Here is a 20,084-nt window from a genome sequence, read left to right on the forward strand (position 1 = left end):
GGAGAGCCCAGATGATGGCCAGAAGGAAGAATAAAGTCCCCACCACTTAACAACCCTCTGCCTTGTGCACTCCTGCCTCACCCAGCACCCATCTTCCAAGTGGCTGCCAAATTTTCAGAACTGTGTGCGCATGGAGCTTAAACACACACTTGTAAATTTGCTGTTTATTGGGCAGTCTTTTTTTATTTTATTTTATGTGTGTGAGTGTACTGCATGTATGTGAGTGCACCCGTGTCGTGCAATGCCGCAGAGGTCAGAAGAGGGCTTCAGATTCCCCTGGAACTGGAGTTAAGGATGGTTCGTAGCTGCCATGTGGGTGCTGGGAATTGAACTTGGGTCCTCTGCAAGAGGAGTCAGCGCCCTTAACCGCTGAGCCACCTCTCCAGCCCCTATTGGGCAATCTTTAAATCAGCAAGGTTTAGCGAGCATCTGCTGTGCACCAGACCTTGTGTTTGCTTAACATAGTGGATTTCCAGTTACCTTGTTGGTTGAGACAGAGAACTTGTCTGTTGGGGGCTGAACATGGCCTAAGGCCACATCTTATGTGTGGATTAAGTGGTCTGTTTCTAGTCTTTTCCTAGAGAGTTCTCATTAACATGAAGGGACTTTGATGGAAACACTCCAGTCCCTGAGCAAAGGCCCCTACCTTTCCCTGTCTCTCAAAGTCACCCTAACTGGGGCCTTCTCAGTATAGTCGTAAAATCCTATGGGAAAGGGAAGGACCTGGTGGTGATTGCATTTTGCAAATGAAGAGCCTGGGGTCAAGACCACAATGACACACCCAAGATCTGAGTTATAATCAGTACCAGATCAAGAGCAAGAGAGAGGTTGGGGGGGAGGGGAGCAGGAAATGCCTCTCTGTTTTCATCTGCTTCTAACAGCATGGCCAATTCTCTCTGTGGTACCACAAGCCCTCTGTCTTCTCTCTGGTGCTTGGAAAACATTTAGGGAGGAAGTGAAGTAGAGAGGAAGAGGGGAAGGGAAGGAGGCAAAGAAAGTGAGGGGTTGAGACAAAGGTCTGAGTGGAAATCCCTGCTGAGATCAGTTTAGTCCTGTTCTTCAGAACACGTGCTTGAAGACCGCAAACACTGCTGAAAACCACAAGGATCATGATGCTTCAGGGCTCCGCTGCCCAGGCAATCCCTCGTATCCCAAAGTAGTTATTCTTTTGGAGTGAAATGTCTCCCACAAAAGAGATGATTACGTAAGTAAATAGGATGGCATTTAAAATAAAAAACAGCCTGTAGGGATTTGTAAACAATGTATATTTCCTAAAAACTGGCAAAGGAGGCTATAGAAAAATAACTTTGAAAAGAAATTGGTCTATAGAAGGTGCTCCATTTAAACAAGATTTATCAATCAGTTTACTCACATTCACTAATACAACCCATCACGGAGGGGAAGGCGTGGCAGGAGCTGAGGCAGCTGGTCACGTTGCACCTGCACTCAGGAAGCAGAGGGTTGAGTGCTAGTGCTCAGCTTCCTTTCTTTTATCCAGTCTGAGAGGCCAGCCCGTGGGAAGGTGCCACCCACAGTTAGGGGGGTCTTTACTCCTCAGTTAAATCTCTGGGAACACTCTCACAGACACACCCAGAAGTGTATCTCTTGGATGATTCCAGGTCCCACAAAGTTGACAATGAGGGTTACCATCATACTCATTTTTGAACTTGAGACGAGATGGGGTGACTTTTTAAAGCCCTGAATCAAGTTCTCTGCTGCACCTGGCCAGGTTTGGGCTGTCATTTACATGGATTAAAAACATTCAGTGTTGCTGGGAGTTGTGGCCTAGCACAGAAAGGCAGAGGCAGGTGGAGCTCAGTGAGTTCAAGGCCAGCCAAGCTACATAGTGAGACCTTGTCTCAGAAACATAAAAACAGCCAACAGCTGGGTGTGGTGGCACATGACTTTAATCCCAGCACTCAGGAGGCAGAGGCAGATGGATCTCTGTGAGTTCAAGGCCAGCCTGGTCTACATAGTGAGTTCCAGGACAGCTGGGGCTACAGGGAGGCCCTGTTTCAAAAAGACCAAAAAATAAAAAATAAAAAATTAAAAAATAAAAACAAAAGCAAACAAACAGAAATTCAGGACTAGACTTAAGGAGTGGGTACAGCCAACAAGATTCTGCCACAGTAACATCTGCTAAAAACTGCTTTTCCTTTTAAAAATTTCTATTGGGCTGGAGAGATTGCTCAGTGGTTAAGAACAGTGGATGTTCTTGGAGGAGACCTGAGTTCAGTTCCTAGTATCCACATGGTGGCTAACAACCATTCCTAACTCCAGTTCCAGGGGAATCCAATGCTCTCTTCTGACCTCCGTAGGCATTGCATGACACGGGTGCATTTATATACATGCAGGTAATACTCTTACACACAAAATAAAAGTAAATAAAAATTTTTTTTAAATTTCTATTACATTTATTTATTTTGTGTGTGGGCACATGTGCCCTGGGCCCTGGCTTGGTAGCAAGCACCTCTACTGTCTGAGCCGACTTGCCAGCCCCTCCCTGTATGTTATGTAGCAAGTTATAAACATGCCTCGTGGGTAAGTGCTGCCTCTCTACTCCTGACCCTAACACTGTGGACGCTGCCCAACTTTTGTGCTGGACCCTGGGGGCTGTGAGATGAGGAGACAGGCGTTCCGGTTCTAAGGAGCATGGGTGGGGGTGGGGTAGATATGCAAGTGAAGGCTTAGGGCGGGACCAACCAGCCCTCCAAGAAGTGTGGGCATCGACTGGCGACGTGACTGCGCACACAGCAGCTGCAAGACTGTCACTAGCCCACCAGGTCAATCTTACCTGGTGTTCTGCTGAAAAAGACGAATACCAGCGTTTCCATTCCTTTCAGATACACAATACTTGAAATTTATTCTTTGAAAATGTCATCATGTACACAATGTATCTTGATCAGCTCTATTCCTCCCTGCTCTCCAGCTTCCCCAGGACCCTCTATCAATTACATCTCTCTTCCAACTTCAGGGTCACCTTTAAATTTTTTTATTCATTTATTTTTAACCAAGAGTCTAATTAGTGCCGCCCATATGGTGCGTGGGTGCAGGGTCATGCACAGGGCCATGGGCAACCCACCAGCGGCCACACCCCCAGGGAAAAATGATCCTTCCTGGGTGCAGCGTCGGGAGCCCCGCCCTCTCCCTGCTGGGATTTTCAACCGGCTTGATTTCTGTGCGGGAACTTCGTGTGCAACAGCCATGTCGGGCCCAGAGGACGGCATGTCACCCGCTCTTCCCCCTCGCCGGGCTCTTCCAGTCTTCCCCTCCCTCTTTGAAGTTCCCCGAGCCTTGGTGTGTGGGGTCCATAGAGCACTCACAATCGCTGGTGCTCAGCACGTTTTCACTCCGTATCAGTGATGAGTGATACTGTTTTCGAAGAACGGGGACTGTTTCAGGAGAACGTGGACGACGACCCGCCGGCCTCCAGCCACACTGCGTCCGGATGGTCAGCCCTGCCGGCCTCCGCTGCAGACTTTCTTCCACTGTGTTTGTGCTTTCAGCCCTCAATGGATTCCTTTTCGGAAACTTCCCTGAGCCTGAGATGTGTGTCGGTGAATCTGTGTCCTGGCACCTGTTTGGGATGGGGAATGAGATAGACATCCATTCCATCTATTTTTACGGTAACACCTTCATCACCAGAGGGCACCGGGCGGATGTCGTCAACCTGTTCCCAGCCACCTTCCTCACAGCAGAAATGATAGTGGAGAATCCTGGGAAATGGATGATAACCTGTCAAGTCAGCGACCACCTGCAAGGTAAGTGGACAGCGGCCACTGTGGAGAGGCCCCAGATGGGGCAGTCCCACCAGTCACTGGGCTTGCTCATAAGTAGATTCTCACCTGCCTTACAGTTACTTAAATATTAGATCTATGGCAGAATGCATGATCATTTACTTGGCCCCTGTCTGCAGATATCTAGTAATCAGGTCCCTAAGAGCACCGTGCTCAGAATCTAGTCGTTACCTATTACAATATGAACGAGCACGTGGCACACATCCTCTTTGGTATGCTGTTGGCTGCTGCAGAGCACTCTGAGGGGCTCATGAGAAGTGAGTGCCAGGCCTTGACAAGTTGGGGAAACTGAGTAGATGGAGGGAAGAGAGGCTTTCCAGCTAGTGAAGAAACAGGAACGGAAAAACTACCTGCTCTCACCTCGGGACTGTGAACAGAACTAGCCCTGGGAACAACCTTTCAGATAACCCGACAGTCGATTTCCCATCCTCTTGTTGAATCCCCTCTGAGTGTCTTAAAGTAACTGCCTCAGCTTCAACCTGTTCTGTTAGAACATGCTTTATATCAAGACAAAGCCCCCGTGCTCAGGATAAGGTAGGTCAAAGGAAAAATGTTGACTTGGGCTCCTGTTGAATGTCTCAGTCATGACTCCTGGGACCACTCAGAATAGATCCTCACTTGGCTGAACCATAAGTTTGTGTCAGAAGAATGATGAGGAGCAGACTGGCCCCTCAGGAAGGGGTTTAAATGGCTGAGGAGATGGGACAGTGTGAGGCCAGAGCCTTAGGTACAGCGGTGATGTGCTGCAGCTGGTGCGGCAGCTTGGGACAGCCAGTACAATGTGCGTGGAAGGATTCCGCCAGGGAATTCTGGCCCCCGGGGAACCATCTAAGGCACAGTGACAGAGTTACACCACAGAAAGCATCTGTCCTTAGATGGCAAAAAACAGGAAGAGGAGGAAAGATACCAATGGCATGGACCCAGAAAGAGTAATGTCAGGCTAAAGATGGATGCTGCTAACTTCACACAGACACTAACAGGTAGAGCTCCTTCTACTTCGTTCCTGTCAACCTCCTACAACTAACCTCAGCACAGTCAGCTGTTTTTCTAATTCAATTCAGCTCAAGGGCTGATCAGCTAGTATGTGCCGGACAGTGGTCTGGAAAGGTCGGCTGGAGAAGACAGACAGGTTCCTATTCTTAAAATAGCTCATACTGGTAAATTAGGGGAAAACCTTTGATACAGGGATTCTAAACCTAGATTCAAAATCAACACAGTAGCAGCCATTTGAGGCTGGGTTTGGCCAGCAGCTGTAGTATTTATTTATACTGTCACTATTATAAAATGTTTCTTAAATTGTCCATACCCTCAGAAAATATTATTTTAAAATGTATAAAATACATGTGCTTTTATTTTTTTAAAGATTTGTTTTTATTTTATGTGTATGTGTGAGTACCTGCATGTATGGATATGTACTATGTACATGCCTGGTGTCCTCCGAGGCTAGAGAAGGGCACCCGATCCCTTGGAACTGGCGTTACAGATGGTTGTGAGCTGCCATGTGGGTGCTAGGAACTGAACCCAGGTTCTCTGCAAGACCAGTAAGTGCTCTTAACTGCTGGCTGAGCCACCTCTCTGGGACCTATACTTGGATTTTTAAGTGCAACAATCTATCTAGAGATGTCGGCATTGCATTCTGGTCAGTGTGGCCCTTCGCTGCTCTATACCTTGTGAATGAGGCCTATAGCTGTGGTGCTCTGCCACGCACTTCTCCACTTGTCGGTGTGTCACACCACTGTATCTCCACGTCAGTGGGTACAGAGTGATGATGAAGTTGCCAGTGTTGATGCCTCCACGTCCACAGCAAGAGCGCAGCAGATCCACCCAACACTTGACTGCTCAACACTGTACTCAGCCTTCCTGTTATTAAGAATAACTTACATGTTGTCTTTACTTTTACCTATCTCCTTCGAAAAACTCCTGGATTTGGAATTCTAAGTCAGAATCTGATTTTTTTTGAGGCTGTGGATACACATTGCTAAATTCCCTTTCAGACACTGTGACTCATCCTCCCACGGTGTGTGAGCGTGTCTTCTCTCTGTCTGCCTGATATTACTGGGAGTTCAGACTCCTAGCTTCTACCCATCTGACCAACGAACAGCAGTGCAGCTTAGTTATGCCCAAGGCTGAAGTTCTTTTCCATTTGTTTATTGGTTGCTATGATTTCTTTTGTGAACAATCCATTATTTAGGAATTATGTGTATGTGTGCATGTCTGTGTGGGGATGAGTGCAGGTGCCCTCAAAGGCCAGAGGTGTCCAGTCTCTTGGAGTTGGAGGTATAGGCTGTTGTGAGCTGCCCAGTATGGGTGCTGAGGATCTAATTCAGGTCCTCTACCAGAGCAATCAGGCTCTTAACTGCAGGGCCATCTCTCTACCCATCTCTCTGCCCATTTTCTATGGGAGAATTGCTTTCCTTCTTCAGTTTTATAAGTGATTCACTTGTAAATTTTCATATTTGTTACAAACCCCCGTCCACCATTTATCCTTTCTTGTTAACTTTGCTCATAGCCCACTTTTCTGTATGAAAAATTTAAATGTTTGTGCAGTCAAATCTGCCCATCTCCTGAATGATTTCATCTACACCTTGGCTCATGCGTTTCCTCTGTCTGCAGCTGGCATGCTGGGACAGTACAATGTTGGTAACTGCAGAAGTGATATTCCTCACCCCAAGATGAGGGGTCGGCAGAGACACTACTTCATAGCAGCTGAAAAAGTCCTTTGGGACTATGGTCCCCTAGGCTATGACAAGTTCAGCGGCCTTCCCCTGAATGCCTCTGACAGGTAAGAATTCTGCTGGTGTTTCTAAGCCCCTCTCCAGAGAGGCACGTGGTTGGCCGGCTCTTCCTTCTGATCTCACTTGTCTCAGGCAGCAGACAGCATGTTATCGCAGCTTAAAGAGCTCTTACTGTAAATACTGCTGAGTCCTGGGGAGTGATTATTGCTTTGTGAGGTGCTGACTGTGTCAAAGCACCAGGTCCACTTATTCACTCACCCATTCGGCCACTCACTCATGCCTGATCAAACATGTCCTTAGCACCTCCTATGTGCAAAGGGCAGTGTTCAAGATCATTGGAGATGCTGAGCTGACAGAACAGAGGAAGGCCTTTGTCCACATGGAGCAGTCTGGAAGAGGAAACAGGACTCTGGGTGGAGATGAGCTTCTTTGGTTTAATGGCATCCTTATATAAGTTACACATCCTCTCTCCTATAAATGTCTTCCCGCCCTGTCCAGTAAAACGCCACTTTTTCTTCGAAGCCTAAGTCTAAAGCTGCCTCTTAAGTGAAGTTTCCCTTGAGTTCTGAGTCAGAATTAATTATTTATTCTCTGGGCTCGCCCAGTACTCATTATGTTTTAGGTTGATTTTAAAATGGAGGTGCCCTCCTGTGACAGAGTCACATGCAGTGGCGTCTGTGAAAACACTGAGTAGAGATAGCCCAAGTCAGAAGTGGTATTGTTGCATTCTGCAATTTTGAAGTTAGGTGTTTCATGCTTATAGTTTTTTATATGACAGCTCTCAGTGAGTTAAGCTGTTTTATTGGCTAGATACCCCATTCCTTAATCACGCCAGATACAAAAGAACTTATGATGTACAGAGCCTGTTCACACTGGCCTGGGCACAGACACTTTCTCCACAAAGAAACTGGTTAGCTCTCTCTTACTTGTAGGGCTGCTTTCTAGGACCCCAGGGCTGGTGAGTGAGTTTTCCTTTCTTTGGTTGCTGGACTTTGGGTGAATGAGGCACACATACAAGGGAGACAGGAGCCTGAGAGCCAGCCCCCAGAGAAGGGCGATGGGGCGGGGGCCAGATGACAGGCTAAGGCTCCATGACGAATGCATCAGGGGATGTGTCAGGGTGTCTTCTCAGATTCCTGTTTTCCCACAGAGATTCTGCGCTGTACTTCACACAAGGGGAAAACAGAATAGGAGGAAAGTATTGGAAGGCTCAGTATACAGAGTATGTTGATGCAACTTTTAGTAGAAGAAAGGCCCTCTCTGAAGCAGAAGCCCATCTTGGAATCCTTGGTACAGTGCCGGCATCCTCATGTTTGGGGCGGGGTGCTCACCTGGGACTGCACATCTCCACAGCACGGCTCCTTCTGCTGGGACTGACTTCTCTTTGCCTTCATCCTCTTCTCTCTCCTTTTGATATTTCCAGGGCCAGTCATCAAGGCAGAGGTGGGTGACACACTGCTAGTGACCTTTACCAATAAAGCTGACAAGGTTTACAGCATCTTACCCCATGGTGTGTCCTATGACAAAGCATCCGACGCCGCCCCAAATGTAGATGGTGAGTCTCCACCAGGTTTAGCTTAGTTGGGACGAGTAGGAAGAGGACTGAGCATGGGCCAGAGGGGCTGGGGCGCTGAGCTCCAAGGGTAAGTGGGCAAGCATCAGGGCCCGAGTTTACATCCCTAGCACCATGTAAAGCCAGAAACAGCATGGTGCATGTCTACTGGGGGTGGGGGGTAATGGACAGGCAGATCACTACAGCTCATTGGCTGGCCAGTCTAGCCAATCAGATGCTCAAGGAGAGATTCTGCCTTAAAAAGTAAGGTGGAGCCAGATGTGGTGGCTCATGCCTTTAATCCCAGCAGAGGCAGGCGGAGCTCTGTGAGATTGAGGCTAGCCTGGTCTACATAGCGAGTTCCAGACCAGCTCAAAAAGACAGAAGAAGGAAGGGAGGGAGGGAGGGAGAGAAGGAAGGAAGGAGGGAGGGAGGGAGAGGAGGGGGGAGGGAGAGGGAGAGGGAGAGAGAGAGACAGAGAGAGAGGCTGATGAGATACCAAAGACTAGGGTATGGAAGAGGGACTTTTACATTGTGACTGGGACACGCTCAACAGAGCCTCTGAAGACTTTAAACAAATATTAAACCCACTGTCAGTATTAAGGTCAATGAAATATGCATTAGTATGAGGAGTGAACATGTCTAGAGCAGGGTGACACCATAGATACAAACATAGGAGTAAGAGGTAGGAAAGTGGTGATGCTATGAGCCAAGGGGATGCTGGCAGGATGGAGATAAGAAGGCAGATATTAAAGGACTTCATTTCAGAGAAAGTTTAGAGCACAGAGCTGAGTCAGGCCACAGTCAGTCCTTAGGAAATGTTCAGTTTTTCCTGCCTCTCGGTGATGCAAAGACTAATTCCACAGTTTCTTCCATGCTTCTCACATGGAGAGTATGTCTGCTGCAAGGCACAGGGGACCCTAAATCTGATTTCCGTGTTTTGTTGGCATCAGAATCTTACCCGCTGGTCTGTGTCCACCAGCAGATACTGATTTAAAGCCAGTATGTGGGCCCTTTTCTGTGGCCTCTGTCCCTCATGGCTCAGGGAGCACAGGCTTTCTGCACATAGGAGGCACAGCAGGAACTACCCTTGCACTCTGGATCCTGCTCTTGGGAAACCCCTGGTCCTTTGGTATGTGTTCCCATGGTGGGACCAGACACCGTGGCCACCTGGTATACTTCCTCATGACCAAGGATGAGGCCAGACCCAGTGGAGAGCAGGCTTTGAAGTGACGATTAGGGGTTCAACCAGGACGGAAAGGGGGGAGATTCACCCACCCCCACATGCCCATCCTCTCTCCTACAGCAGAACCTCCATACTTATTTTTAATTATTATTTATTTTTATGAGTGTGAGTGTATTGCCTGCATGTATGTAAGTACACCCGTATTGTGCAATGCCCTCAGAGGTCAGAGGGCATTAGATCCCCTAGAACTGGAATTATCGTTGGTTGCCAGCCACCATGTGGGTGCTGGGAATTGAACTTGGGTCCTCTGCAAGAGCAGATAGTGCTGTTAACTATTCAGCCATCTCCCCAGCACCCAAAACCTCTATACTAAAGATTTCTTTCATGGTCAAGATACTCAGGGTGAGACCTGCAGGGGCGTTGTTCATAGAAAATACCAGAGACAGCAAAAAAATATATATATTTCCATTCTTCTTTTCGGAAAACGTACAGGGCCGCTTTTGGCGGGGCACAGGACAAGATGCAGATTGAACCTGTGGCCTGGCCCAGTGAGAGACACAGCACAGTGCGAGAGTTGAGTTTCGGTCCTGGCTTTGCGACCTTGGACGCTTGCTCTCCTTCTCTGTCCTGTAGTTATTTAGGTTATTTGCTTAGTCAGCCTTCCAGATTTCAAGCTTTTTAAAGACAGGGTTCTTGCTTAGCCTCTGTAGGGTACCGTCTTAGTTTGTTCTTCATTGCTGTGACAAAACACTCTGACCACTACCGACTTGGGGAGGAAAGGGTCTATTTGTCTTACATCTCCCAGGTCGCACGCAGTTCATCAGGGAGCCCAAGGTAGGAACTCAGGGCAGGAACCTGGAGGCAGGAGCTGGAGCACAGGCCATGGAGGAACGCTGCTTACTGACTTGCTCTGCTCAGCCTGCTTTCTTATGCAACACAGGCTCACCTGCCCAGGGGTGGCACCACCCACAGTGGGCTGGGCCCTCCACATCAGTCATCAAGAAGATGCCCCTCAGACATGGCCACAGGCCAGTCCAATAGAGGCAATTCCCCGATTGAGGCTCCCTCAGCCCAGGTGTGTCAAGTTGACACTAAAGCTATCAGCACAGGCACCTTCTGGAGGAAGGGTACAGAAGACACTCAACGACACCATATAGACTTGCAATACCATGCAATCTACAAAGACTACAACAATTTCTCTCTCTCTCCTCTCTCCTCTCTCTCCTCTCTCCCTCTCTCTCCTCTCTCCTCTCTCTCTCTCCCTCTCTCCTCTCGTGATAGTGTTAGGGTCCTTGACTCAGTGGGTCTCTTCTGGGGAACAAATGCACGAGTATGGAGATGCAAAAATCAAACAGAGTTTTATTAAACCAGCTAGCTGGGGCTGACTGTCCTTCCAAGACACACAGGTCTGGTTAGAGCGATTGACCCTGAGGCAATTTTAGGTAAAGATTATATAGGCTCCCACAACCGTTACACAAAAGCCCGCGTTCATACAGCCAATAGTTTCAAAGCAAGCATTTCACAAACCAATAACTTCAAAACAAGAAAAATGTCACAACTTCCTTCAGGTGTCTCAATCAGGGAAGGGTGAGTGGTATGTACCTGGCGCAACCCTTTCCTGTTATCTTGGGTAAGTGGACATGCCTACATGACACAACACAGATCAAACAGGCTAGGCTCTGGGGGGTGCAGCACTTGCCCCTATCTGGGGATGCCTGTGTCTCCACTTGTGGTGCTGGGGAGTGAATCAGAGTTCCTGTACTTCCTACATAAGAATTCTATCACTGGTCTCACACCCCACGCCCTATCCATTCATTCATTTATTATTTATCTTGGTTATTGAGTTTTGTACTTGTTTCTGAGGATGAGTCTTCCTGTAGCCCCAGCTGGCCTGGAACTTCTTATGTAGACCAGGCTGGCCTTGATCTCACAGAGATCTTCCTGCCTCTGCCTCCTGAGTGCTGGGATTAAAGGCGTGCGCCACCAGGCCCTGCTTGGTGTATATTTTTAGTTTAAATTTATTTTGTAATGTTTCACTCTGTGCTCACTACATGGTACTGTGCTAAGAACATTTTATTTCTTTTTAATAACATTAAATTTATTTTTGAAGATTTCATTCTTCAATACAATATCTATTGATTATATTCATCTACCGCTACTCACCGCCAATACCCCCTCATCCCTTCTCCCTCCCAGCTTCCTGTCCTCTTGAGTTCAGTAAGTGCTACCCATAGGTATGAGACACGAGCAACCTACTGAAAGCCACTGATTTCAGCTTCTGTCTCATACAATAGCCCTAGTGGGCTATGGGCTCTCGGGGCAGGACACCTAAGGGAAAAGAACCCAGGCTGAGGCAAGTGAATCTCTGTAAGATGGAGTCCAGCCTGGTCTGCATAGTGAGTTCCAGGACAGCTGTGCTACAGGGAGATGAGAGAGAGGGAGGAATGGGGAGAGAGACCTTCCTTCTGTAAAATACATGGTCAGAGAGAGCCATCCAGGGCAGTCCGGCAGGCGTGGTGTTCTTGGCTGTGGCTATACTCTTTCCTTTGCATCCCCAGGGTTTCTGAAACCAGGGGCTCATGTCAAGCCAGGTGAGACCTTCACCTACAGGTGGACGGTGCCTGAAGATGTCAGCCCGGCAGATGAAGATCCCCCCTGCCTGACCTACCTCTACTTCTCTGAAGTCCAGCCAATCAAAGACACCAGTGCTGGCCTGGTGGGGCCTCTGCTGGTCTGTAAGAAGGGCTCCCTCAATGCTGACGGGACACAGGTAGGCCAGCAGTCTCACCAAGCTCTTGTCAGGGTTGTGTTGGAGCCTCAGGGACCCACGATGAGAATAGAGGTTGGCATTGGTGATGGTCAGGTACGAAACCGACTTTACAATAAGGAGGGTTATTTTTGAATTTACGGTCTAAATTTCTGAGTTATCAGTGCCCATGATCTCACCTTTCTACTTGTGGTGACGGGGACTTGATGAGCCTTGTTCCCTGCATGTTGCCTTGATTCTGGAATCTTCAGAGAGCTACATGGGTATGTGATTGGGATCCTTCTTGCTGAGCAGTGTTTCTCAGGTGTGGTCACGTCATGCATATTTTCAGCATCCTTTATCCATATGCTCCAATCAAATCAGAATCTCCTGGTAACTCTGGTTCACAGCCAAAGCTGAGAACTGCTGTAACTCACTACTGGAAGCAGGAAGTAAATCATGGTGACTGAGAGGTTGAGAAGATGTGGAGACAGCTATTCAAAAGTATGAGGCAGTATTAAGATAGTTTTTGCAAATCCTAGCTCAGAGGTTTGGAGGGTTGTCCTGATAGGCAGTGCATAGCATAGGATTTCAAGCTGTGTCTGGACAATTCAAATATATTTATGAAAATGGAAAATTCATCTAATGAACCACAATCAGACATAACATGACAATTTATTTAAATGGCATAATATTTGTCATTGTGTGGACTCACTTCTGGGCTCTTAGAAGATTCTAGATTCAGAGGACAGCAAACGTCTTGATCTATCTCAGATTGAGATACTAGGTGGTATTCCAGGGACTCAGTAAGCTCTGAAGGTCATCAGAACACAGGACTCAGGGCATCAACCTCTACCCTTTCCCCAGTACACTGACATGCTTGCACCATGGTATCAAGTCCTTGAACGAAAGATCAATACTGGGAAATAATTGTGAGGTAGTTCTGATTTTCTCTTTTCCATTGTATTCACACAATGAAGACGTTGAGAGTTTCCTTAGAGTCTATGGAAGTGTTATTTTTAAAAAGACATTTTTAGTGGTTTTTTTGGAGTGGATAATCTTTATTAAGAGAAAATATGGAACGCTTCATGAATTTGTGTGTCATCCTTGCGCAGGGGTCATGCTAATCTTCTCTGTATCGTTCCAGTTTTAGTATATGCACTGCAGAAGCGAGCACTGTTTTTAGTTTTCATGTGTACGAGTGTATTGCCTGCATGTGTGTAAGTGCACCCATGTTGTACAATGCCCACAAAGGTCAGAAGAAGGCATCGGATCCCCTGGAACTGGAGTTACAGATGGTTGTTAGCTGCTTTGTGGGTGCTGGGAATCAAATCCAGGTCCTCCGCAAGAGCAGCCTGTGCTCTTAACCGCTCAGCCATTTCTTCAGCCCAGAAGTTGTTATTTTACGGTAAGACCATTTATACAAGATTCATGAAAAAACAAACAACAAAACAATAAAATACCTGGTATTTAGTTGAGAGATAAAATAATTTGGCTTGAGATAGTTATTTTCAATGTAAGAAATACCTAACAAATAACCTGCCATGTGTCAGTTTCTCTGTAGATAGAAACCTGGTCAGGCTTCTTCTAGACAGGAGGCGAGAAAGGCGTAGAAAGGTGTGTTTCTTTCCAGAAAACTGTCATAAATTTTCCCAGAGGTGATAGAATAGGGTCAAGTGGTATATGGCTGATTTCTGGTGATGTCATAGAATATGGTCAAGTGATATAAGGCTGATTTCTACTAGTCACTGCCTTCCACATAACCATTCAATTAACTCAACTTCCACTTCCTGTCCCCTTTCTTCCTCTCTACCCCTTCCTCTTGCCTGTTTCCTCCCCTCCCTTCCCCTCCTCCCCTCCTCCCCCTCCTCCTCCCTTCCTCCTCTTCCTCCTCTTCCTCCTCCCTTCCTCCTCTTCCTCCTCTTCCTCCTCCTCCTCCTCCTCCTCCTCTTCCCCTTTGAACCAACAGGAGGTGAATTGTGTTTCCTACCCCTCCTCCTCTTCCTCCTCCCCCTCCTCCTCTTCCTCCTCCTCCTCTTGTTTTTCCCCTCATCCCCCCATTAAGATACATGGGCAAATACAGCACAACAGGAGCAGGTGGACAAGGAGCAGGCCACCGAGTGTAGATTACGTCAGTATAGACCTTATCAGTATCATCGAGAGAGAGAGAGAGAGAGAGAGAGAGAGAGAGAGAGAGAGAGACAGTTGAATAGATTGCTGCAGATCCCTGTGGGGCAGGCAGCAGGATGAGGAGTGGGGAGTGGCTCGGGTAGGGAGCGTGTTAGAGACAGGAGAGCAAAGGGCAGAAAACATGTTGTTTCTTGGAGAGCTTTAGAGAAGAGCAAAATCATCATCAACCCAGCGGTCAGAGACACTCCAACACATGGCTTAGGAGTACACAGCACGGAGTAAGCATACCCCTGTCATTATTGATGCAAATTGATATAATCCAGCCCAGGCCCTATCCATTATATTAACCATCTGTGTGAACTTAATATTTCACTCTCAAGTATGTATTGAGTGTTTTTCTAGACAATTTTCTTGGAAATGAAAATATAAATAGGAATCAGAGAACCTCAAGAAATGTCCCTGCCTTCATGAAGCCCACACTGCATGGGGAAAACCATTAAGATGAGTTTTCAGACTTGGCCTCAGAGCTGGCTCTGGAGGTGAGTGAGTGAGGAAACACAATGACTGTCCTCAGACAGGAAGCAAGATCTGTGGGGCTTCCTGAGTAACTGTGGAAGACCATGTCCAAGTAGGGGAAACTGGAGGAGGTCCATGTGGAGCTGTGTCTGAGGGGCAGGAGGTGGCCGGGAAGACGACTGGGGGAGAAGGTGAGGAGGATGGGGCTCCTGCTACCGTTTGAGAAAAGGACTTCATCCAAATTCAGCCTTCGAGATGTGTTTATGAGGATTCCAGGGCATAGCGCATTGTTCACGCCCTTCCACGGATGTCAAGGAATACCTGGATTCTGTTCTTTCCAGTCAGTTCAATCCATTATTTTTAAGAGGTTTTTGTACCAAGTCCTTCAGGACGCTGTATTTTGTCACGTTAGAAGAGTTCTTCACAGGGACTTAAACCCTTAAAGCCCATTGATTACAGAGGAGCAAATTGGCTGATCAAGGTCTCACTGGAGCTCTGGTAATGCCTATAGAGATGCTGGTAAGTCATAAAGCTCTGGTATGGCTCTGCAGAAGCGTGGCCGGAGGGCAGCCTCTCACCCGCTCCAGCTGCCGTTTGGAGTATCTGTGGAATTGGCAGCTAACAAACAACTGTTACAGGGGGATCCAGAAACCTAACTGGGTTTTTTAGCACTTTGGTCACTCCTGATAAGGAAGTGTAGCCAGAAGTAGGGTGCTTCCAGGACAGTATGAACACATTCTCTGGGCTGGGAGATAGTGAGCGGTTAAGTGCTTGCCATGCAAGCATAAGGATCAGAACAGAATCCAGGTATTTCTTGACATCTGTGGAAGGGCGTGAACAATGCGCTATGACCTGGAATCCTCATAAACACATCTCGAAGGCTGAATTTGGATGAAGTCCTTTTCTCAAACGGTAGCAGGAGGAGCCCCATCCTCCTCACCTTCTCCCCCAGTCGTCTTCCCGGCCACCTCCTGCCCCTCAGACACAGCTCCACATGGACCTTCTCCAGTTTCCCCTACTTGGACATGGTCTTCCACAGCTACTCAGGAGGCCCCACGGATCTGGCTTCCTGTCAATCTTGAATCCCCAGATCTCTACACACATGCCAGATGGGCAAGGTGGCCTCCCTGCACTTCCAGCCTTGGAAGGAGATGAGGGATCTGTGGAACAAGCTGGATAGAGACCAGCCATGTCGGCGAGTTCTGGGTTTAACTGAGCAACCCTAGCTCAGTGAATAAGCAGGAAGAGCGACAGGGGATGATTCTTAACACCAACCTCAGGCCTCCATATGCACATGTACACATGCACATGCACACTAGCACACATGTGCCCTCACACATGCAGAAAAACATGCATATACATACATGGAACACATATGCAGCACACATACACATGAAAAATGGTAAGAGGCAAAAAAATACCAGGAAACCTTGCTTCCCATGTCAAAAAACTTTGATAAAAATGGCTTCGATTTGCTATCAAAATGTTATAATCTGACCTGCCAAACAAATTTCTGGAACAGGATACACTCATCCGTATTTTGATGATCTGGACAATCCAATTAAGAACTGGAGCTTTTCTGACAAAGAAGTTCATAAAAAAACTCAGTTCCAGGTGGAGATAGGTGTTATGAAGATGATTACACAGGGTGAAATGACTATGTGATTGGGTGGAGCGTGGTGGTCAGGGACTGCCACGGGGTGGAGGATGGCGGTCAGGGACTGCCACGGGGTGGAGGATGGCGGGCGGGGACTGCCACGGGGCGGAGGATGGCGGGCGGGGACTGCCACGGGGCGGAGGATGGCGGGCGGGGACTGCCACGGGGCGGAGGATGGCGGGCGGGGACTGCCACGGGGCGGAGGATGGCGGGCGGGGACTGCCACGGGGCGGAGGATGGCGGGCGGGGACTGCCACGGGGCGGAGGATGGCGGGCGGGGACTGCCACGGGGCGGAGGATGGCGGGCGGGGACTGCCACGGGGCGGAGGATGGCGGGCGGGGACTGCCACGGGGCGGAGGATGGCGGGCGGGGACTGCCACGGGGTGGAGGATGGCGGTCAGGGACTGCCACGGGGTGGAGGATGGCGGTCGGGAGTTGTCACAGGGTGGAGGATGGCGGTCGGGAGCTGTCACAGGGTGGAGGATGGCGGTCAGGGACTGCCACGGGGTGGAGGATGGCGGTCAGGGACTGCCACGGGGTGGAGGATGGCGGTCAGGGACTGCCACGGGGTGGAGGATGGCGGTCAGGGACTGCCACGGGGTGGAGGATGGCGGTCAGGGACTGCCACGGGGTGGAGGATGGCGGTCAGGGACTGCCACGGGGTGGAGGATGGCGGTCAGGGACTGCCACGGGGTGGAGGATGGCGGTCAGGGACTGCCACGGGGTGGAGGATGGCGGTCAGGGACTGCCACGGGGTGGAGGATGGCGGTCAGGGACTGCCACGGGGTGGAGGATGGCGGTCAGGGACTGCCACGGGGTGGAGGATGGCGGTCAGGGACTGCCACGGGGTGGAGGATGGCGGTCAGGGACTGCCACGGGGTGGAGGATGGCGGTCAGGGACTGCCACGGGGTGGAGGATGGCGGTCAGGGACTGCCACGGGGTGGAGGATGGCGGTCGGGAGTTGTCACAGGGTGGAGGATGGCGGTCGGGAGCTGTCACAGGGTGGAGGATGGTGGTCAGGAGCTGTCACAGAGTGGAGGATGTTGATCGGGAGCTGTCACAGAGTGGAGGATGGTGGTCAGGGGCTGCCACGGGGTGGAGGATGGTGGTCAGGAGCTGCCACTCTAGGGAGATGACGTTTGTGCAAGGAGCTAAAGGGAGTGAGGGAGGGAGCCAGTCAAAACCCAGAAGGGGACCAGCTTGAACAGACAATGGAGCGGCACGAGAAATGTGGGGCAGCACATGATAAGGCCCTGAGGCAGGAATGAGGCTGGTGTCCGGAAGACCAAAGTGCAAAACAGCTGCAGAAAGCCAGGCTGTGTGAAGTGATAAAGTCAGAGAGGGAGGGAGGGGAAGAGGAGGAGGAGGAGGAGGAGGAGGAAGGCGAGGAGGAAGGGAAGTGCGGGGAGGAAGCTGGGGTCAGGGCTTTGCAGCTCATAGAAAGAAGGAAAAGATTGGACCTGACTGGCAGCTGGGGTACCATAACGTAGAAAGGCTTCTGTGTACAGACACAGAGCCTCACAGCAAGTCACGTGGGCAGAAGGAAGAAATAATGAAAGACATGTTTTCTTGGGGCTGGAGAGATGGCTCAGCAGTTAAGAACACTGATTGCTCTTACAGAAGACCCGGGTTCGAATCCCAGCACCCACATGGCAGCTAACAACTGTCCGTAACTCTAGTTCCAGGGGATCCAACAGCCTCTTCTGACCTCTGTGGGCATTGCACGACACAGGTGCACTTACCTACATGCAGACAATATGTGCATACACATAAAATAAAAAAAATAAAATTATTTAAAAAAAAGTTTTTTAAAAAAGACACATTTTCTTGGTTCGTGTGAACTCGGAGCCACACTCAGAGTCCTGATTCAAAACCCAACAGGTGGGTCTGTGCTAACAACCCCTCATCCACTTCTTGTAAACTCTGGAAGTGGAGCTACAGACTCCCCAAGCTGTGCTTTGTATGTAATCATTTCTTTCTTCTCTCTAGAAAGGAATAGACAAGGAGTTTTACCTGCTGTTCACAGTCTTCGATGAGAATCTCAGCAGGTATCTTGATGAAAACATTCAGAAGTTTACCTGGCGGCCCCACAGTGTAGACAAGGAGGACAAAGGGTTCGTGAAATCCAACCGGATGCACGGTAGGACGGCTGCTTTCCCTCCTGTCCACGAGAGGCTTCATTGGGTTGAAGTGGAAATGTTTATTTAACCACCTCGACTTTGGATGTTTTGGTCTTGTTCTTGGTTGGGAGGTTAGCCGTTTCATGCCTTCAGTTTTGCAAGGAATCTCCCAAAGTTGCTGTGATGTTAGCACTTCTAAAATACCCTATCAGCTTTAGATGGAGTTCCAACAGAATTGGAACCAGAACACAAAACATCTGAAATGTAGAACATCACTGACACCCCCGCATCAGACTTAGGAGTTATAGCAAGTGCTCTCACACTAGAGTGCGCCTCACAAATGCCCAGAGGGTTAACTCATAAAATGCTAGTGCTTCCTCTCCCATCTCCACTTGGGAGAAATTACTTCGTTCCTTCTCCCTGTCTCTCTTTACATCACCCAAGCCACCTGGTGACTGTCTGTGGCTGGTTCGGGATTCAGTTAGTGGCAGGTGTGTTGCCTAACGTGGCAGAATAGTGAGGAAGAGGCCAGACTCCAGGCCAGCAAGAGCGAGCAGCAGCAGCCCAGAGACTGCCCGTTCTAGTTCCGGATTTAACAATGGTTTATTGTGTATAAGAGAAGAATGAATAAATAGGGCCCCCTGCTGCCTGCAGCTCAGGAAGTCCCCAAAGTCTGCAAACCAGGCCACAGGCTACCATGGTCCTTGATGCTCGAGCCCAACAGAGCCCCATCTTGGACCCATGGAACTCGGGGAGCACTGTGTCTTCAATACCAGCTTCTAGGAAAAGCTTTGCTATAACTCGACATGGGCATTTCTGAAGTTACTTGTTTTTTTTTTCTGAGATATGGGCTCATGTAGCCCAGGCTGGCCTTGAACTTTGAACTCCTGATCCTCCTGCCTCCACCTCCCAAGTGCTGGGATTACAGACGTGCATCCCCACACTTTTTGGAAGACAGTAAAAAAGAGAAACTAAGCTAGGAATGAAGAAACAGTATTCCACTGTGGGAGGGCCAAATTATAAAAACATGTATCATCGGAGACACTTTTATATGAAAATACAGACAGAGCAACTGGATGGGCCACATCAAATTCAGCCTCAGTGTAGTTTGGTCATGTAAAGCTCATGTTCATGTCACCTAAAGATACATGTCAGGGAAGTCATGTATATTAATTCAGATTTCATGTTGATTATAAATTAAGTTCTAGCTCGGTCTTGCTTACAAGGAGAAAGCCACAAAACGAAAGAGAAAGTGTCTCCCATGGTGCTCTGTGCTGAGCTGTGTGTATTAGCTAAGCTGTATCCGGAAGGTATTTGATGAATGAGTGGATGAACAGTGTGGAAAAGAAGTTCTAAATACCAGTTTAAAGTCAGGAAAGGTGCTCCACTGAGCCAGCCTAGTACTAAATTACTTGGCACCATGATGTATAGTAATACTCTTTCAAATTCTATAGACAAAATTTAGCTAATATACTGGCAAAAGTATTATCAATGCCCCCCAAATATGTTCTTTTTCAAAGTCCCAGGGTTTTCTACAGATAATCCCAGATTTACATCCACTTAACAAATACCACTGGTCCTGAAGACACATAAATAGAGTGATTTTATTAGCAAGAGGACTAAACCAGAAAGTCATTTGTATG

General features: G+C 48.6%; 1 protein-coding gene and 1 non-coding gene across 2 annotated transcripts in view; one reads left to right on the forward strand and one right to left on the reverse strand.

Moving 5' to 3' along the window:
- Nucleotides 1-20,084, forward strand: part of Hephl1 (hephaestin like 1) — an 82,119-nt gene that overhangs the window by 26,206 nt on the left and 35,829 nt on the right. Inside the window, exons 5-10 of the mRNA XM_008823116.2 lie at nucleotides 3,507-3,761; nucleotides 6,411-6,579; nucleotides 7,683-7,822; nucleotides 7,956-8,087; nucleotides 11,829-12,040; nucleotides 18,311-18,461. Of these exons, the coding sequence (XP_008821338.1) occupies nucleotides 3,507-3,761; nucleotides 6,411-6,579; nucleotides 7,683-7,822; nucleotides 7,956-8,087; nucleotides 11,829-12,040; nucleotides 18,311-18,461 (1,059 nt within the window). The remainder of the gene's footprint in view (nucleotides 1-3,506; nucleotides 3,762-6,410; nucleotides 6,580-7,682; nucleotides 7,823-7,955; nucleotides 8,088-11,828; nucleotides 12,041-18,310; nucleotides 18,462-20,084) is intronic.
- On the reverse strand, nucleotides 13,087-13,193 carry LOC115068479. Its single transcript, XR_003847825.1, has one exon. It is a non-coding gene; the product is annotated as a U6 spliceosomal RNA (small nuclear RNA).

Source organism: Nannospalax galili, unplaced genomic scaffold (genome assembly GCF_000622305.1).
Source record: "Nannospalax galili isolate Female #2095 unplaced genomic scaffold, S.galili_v1.0 scaffold469, whole genome shotgun sequence".
Lineage (NCBI taxonomy): Eukaryota > Metazoa > Chordata > Mammalia > Rodentia > Spalacidae > Nannospalax > Nannospalax galili.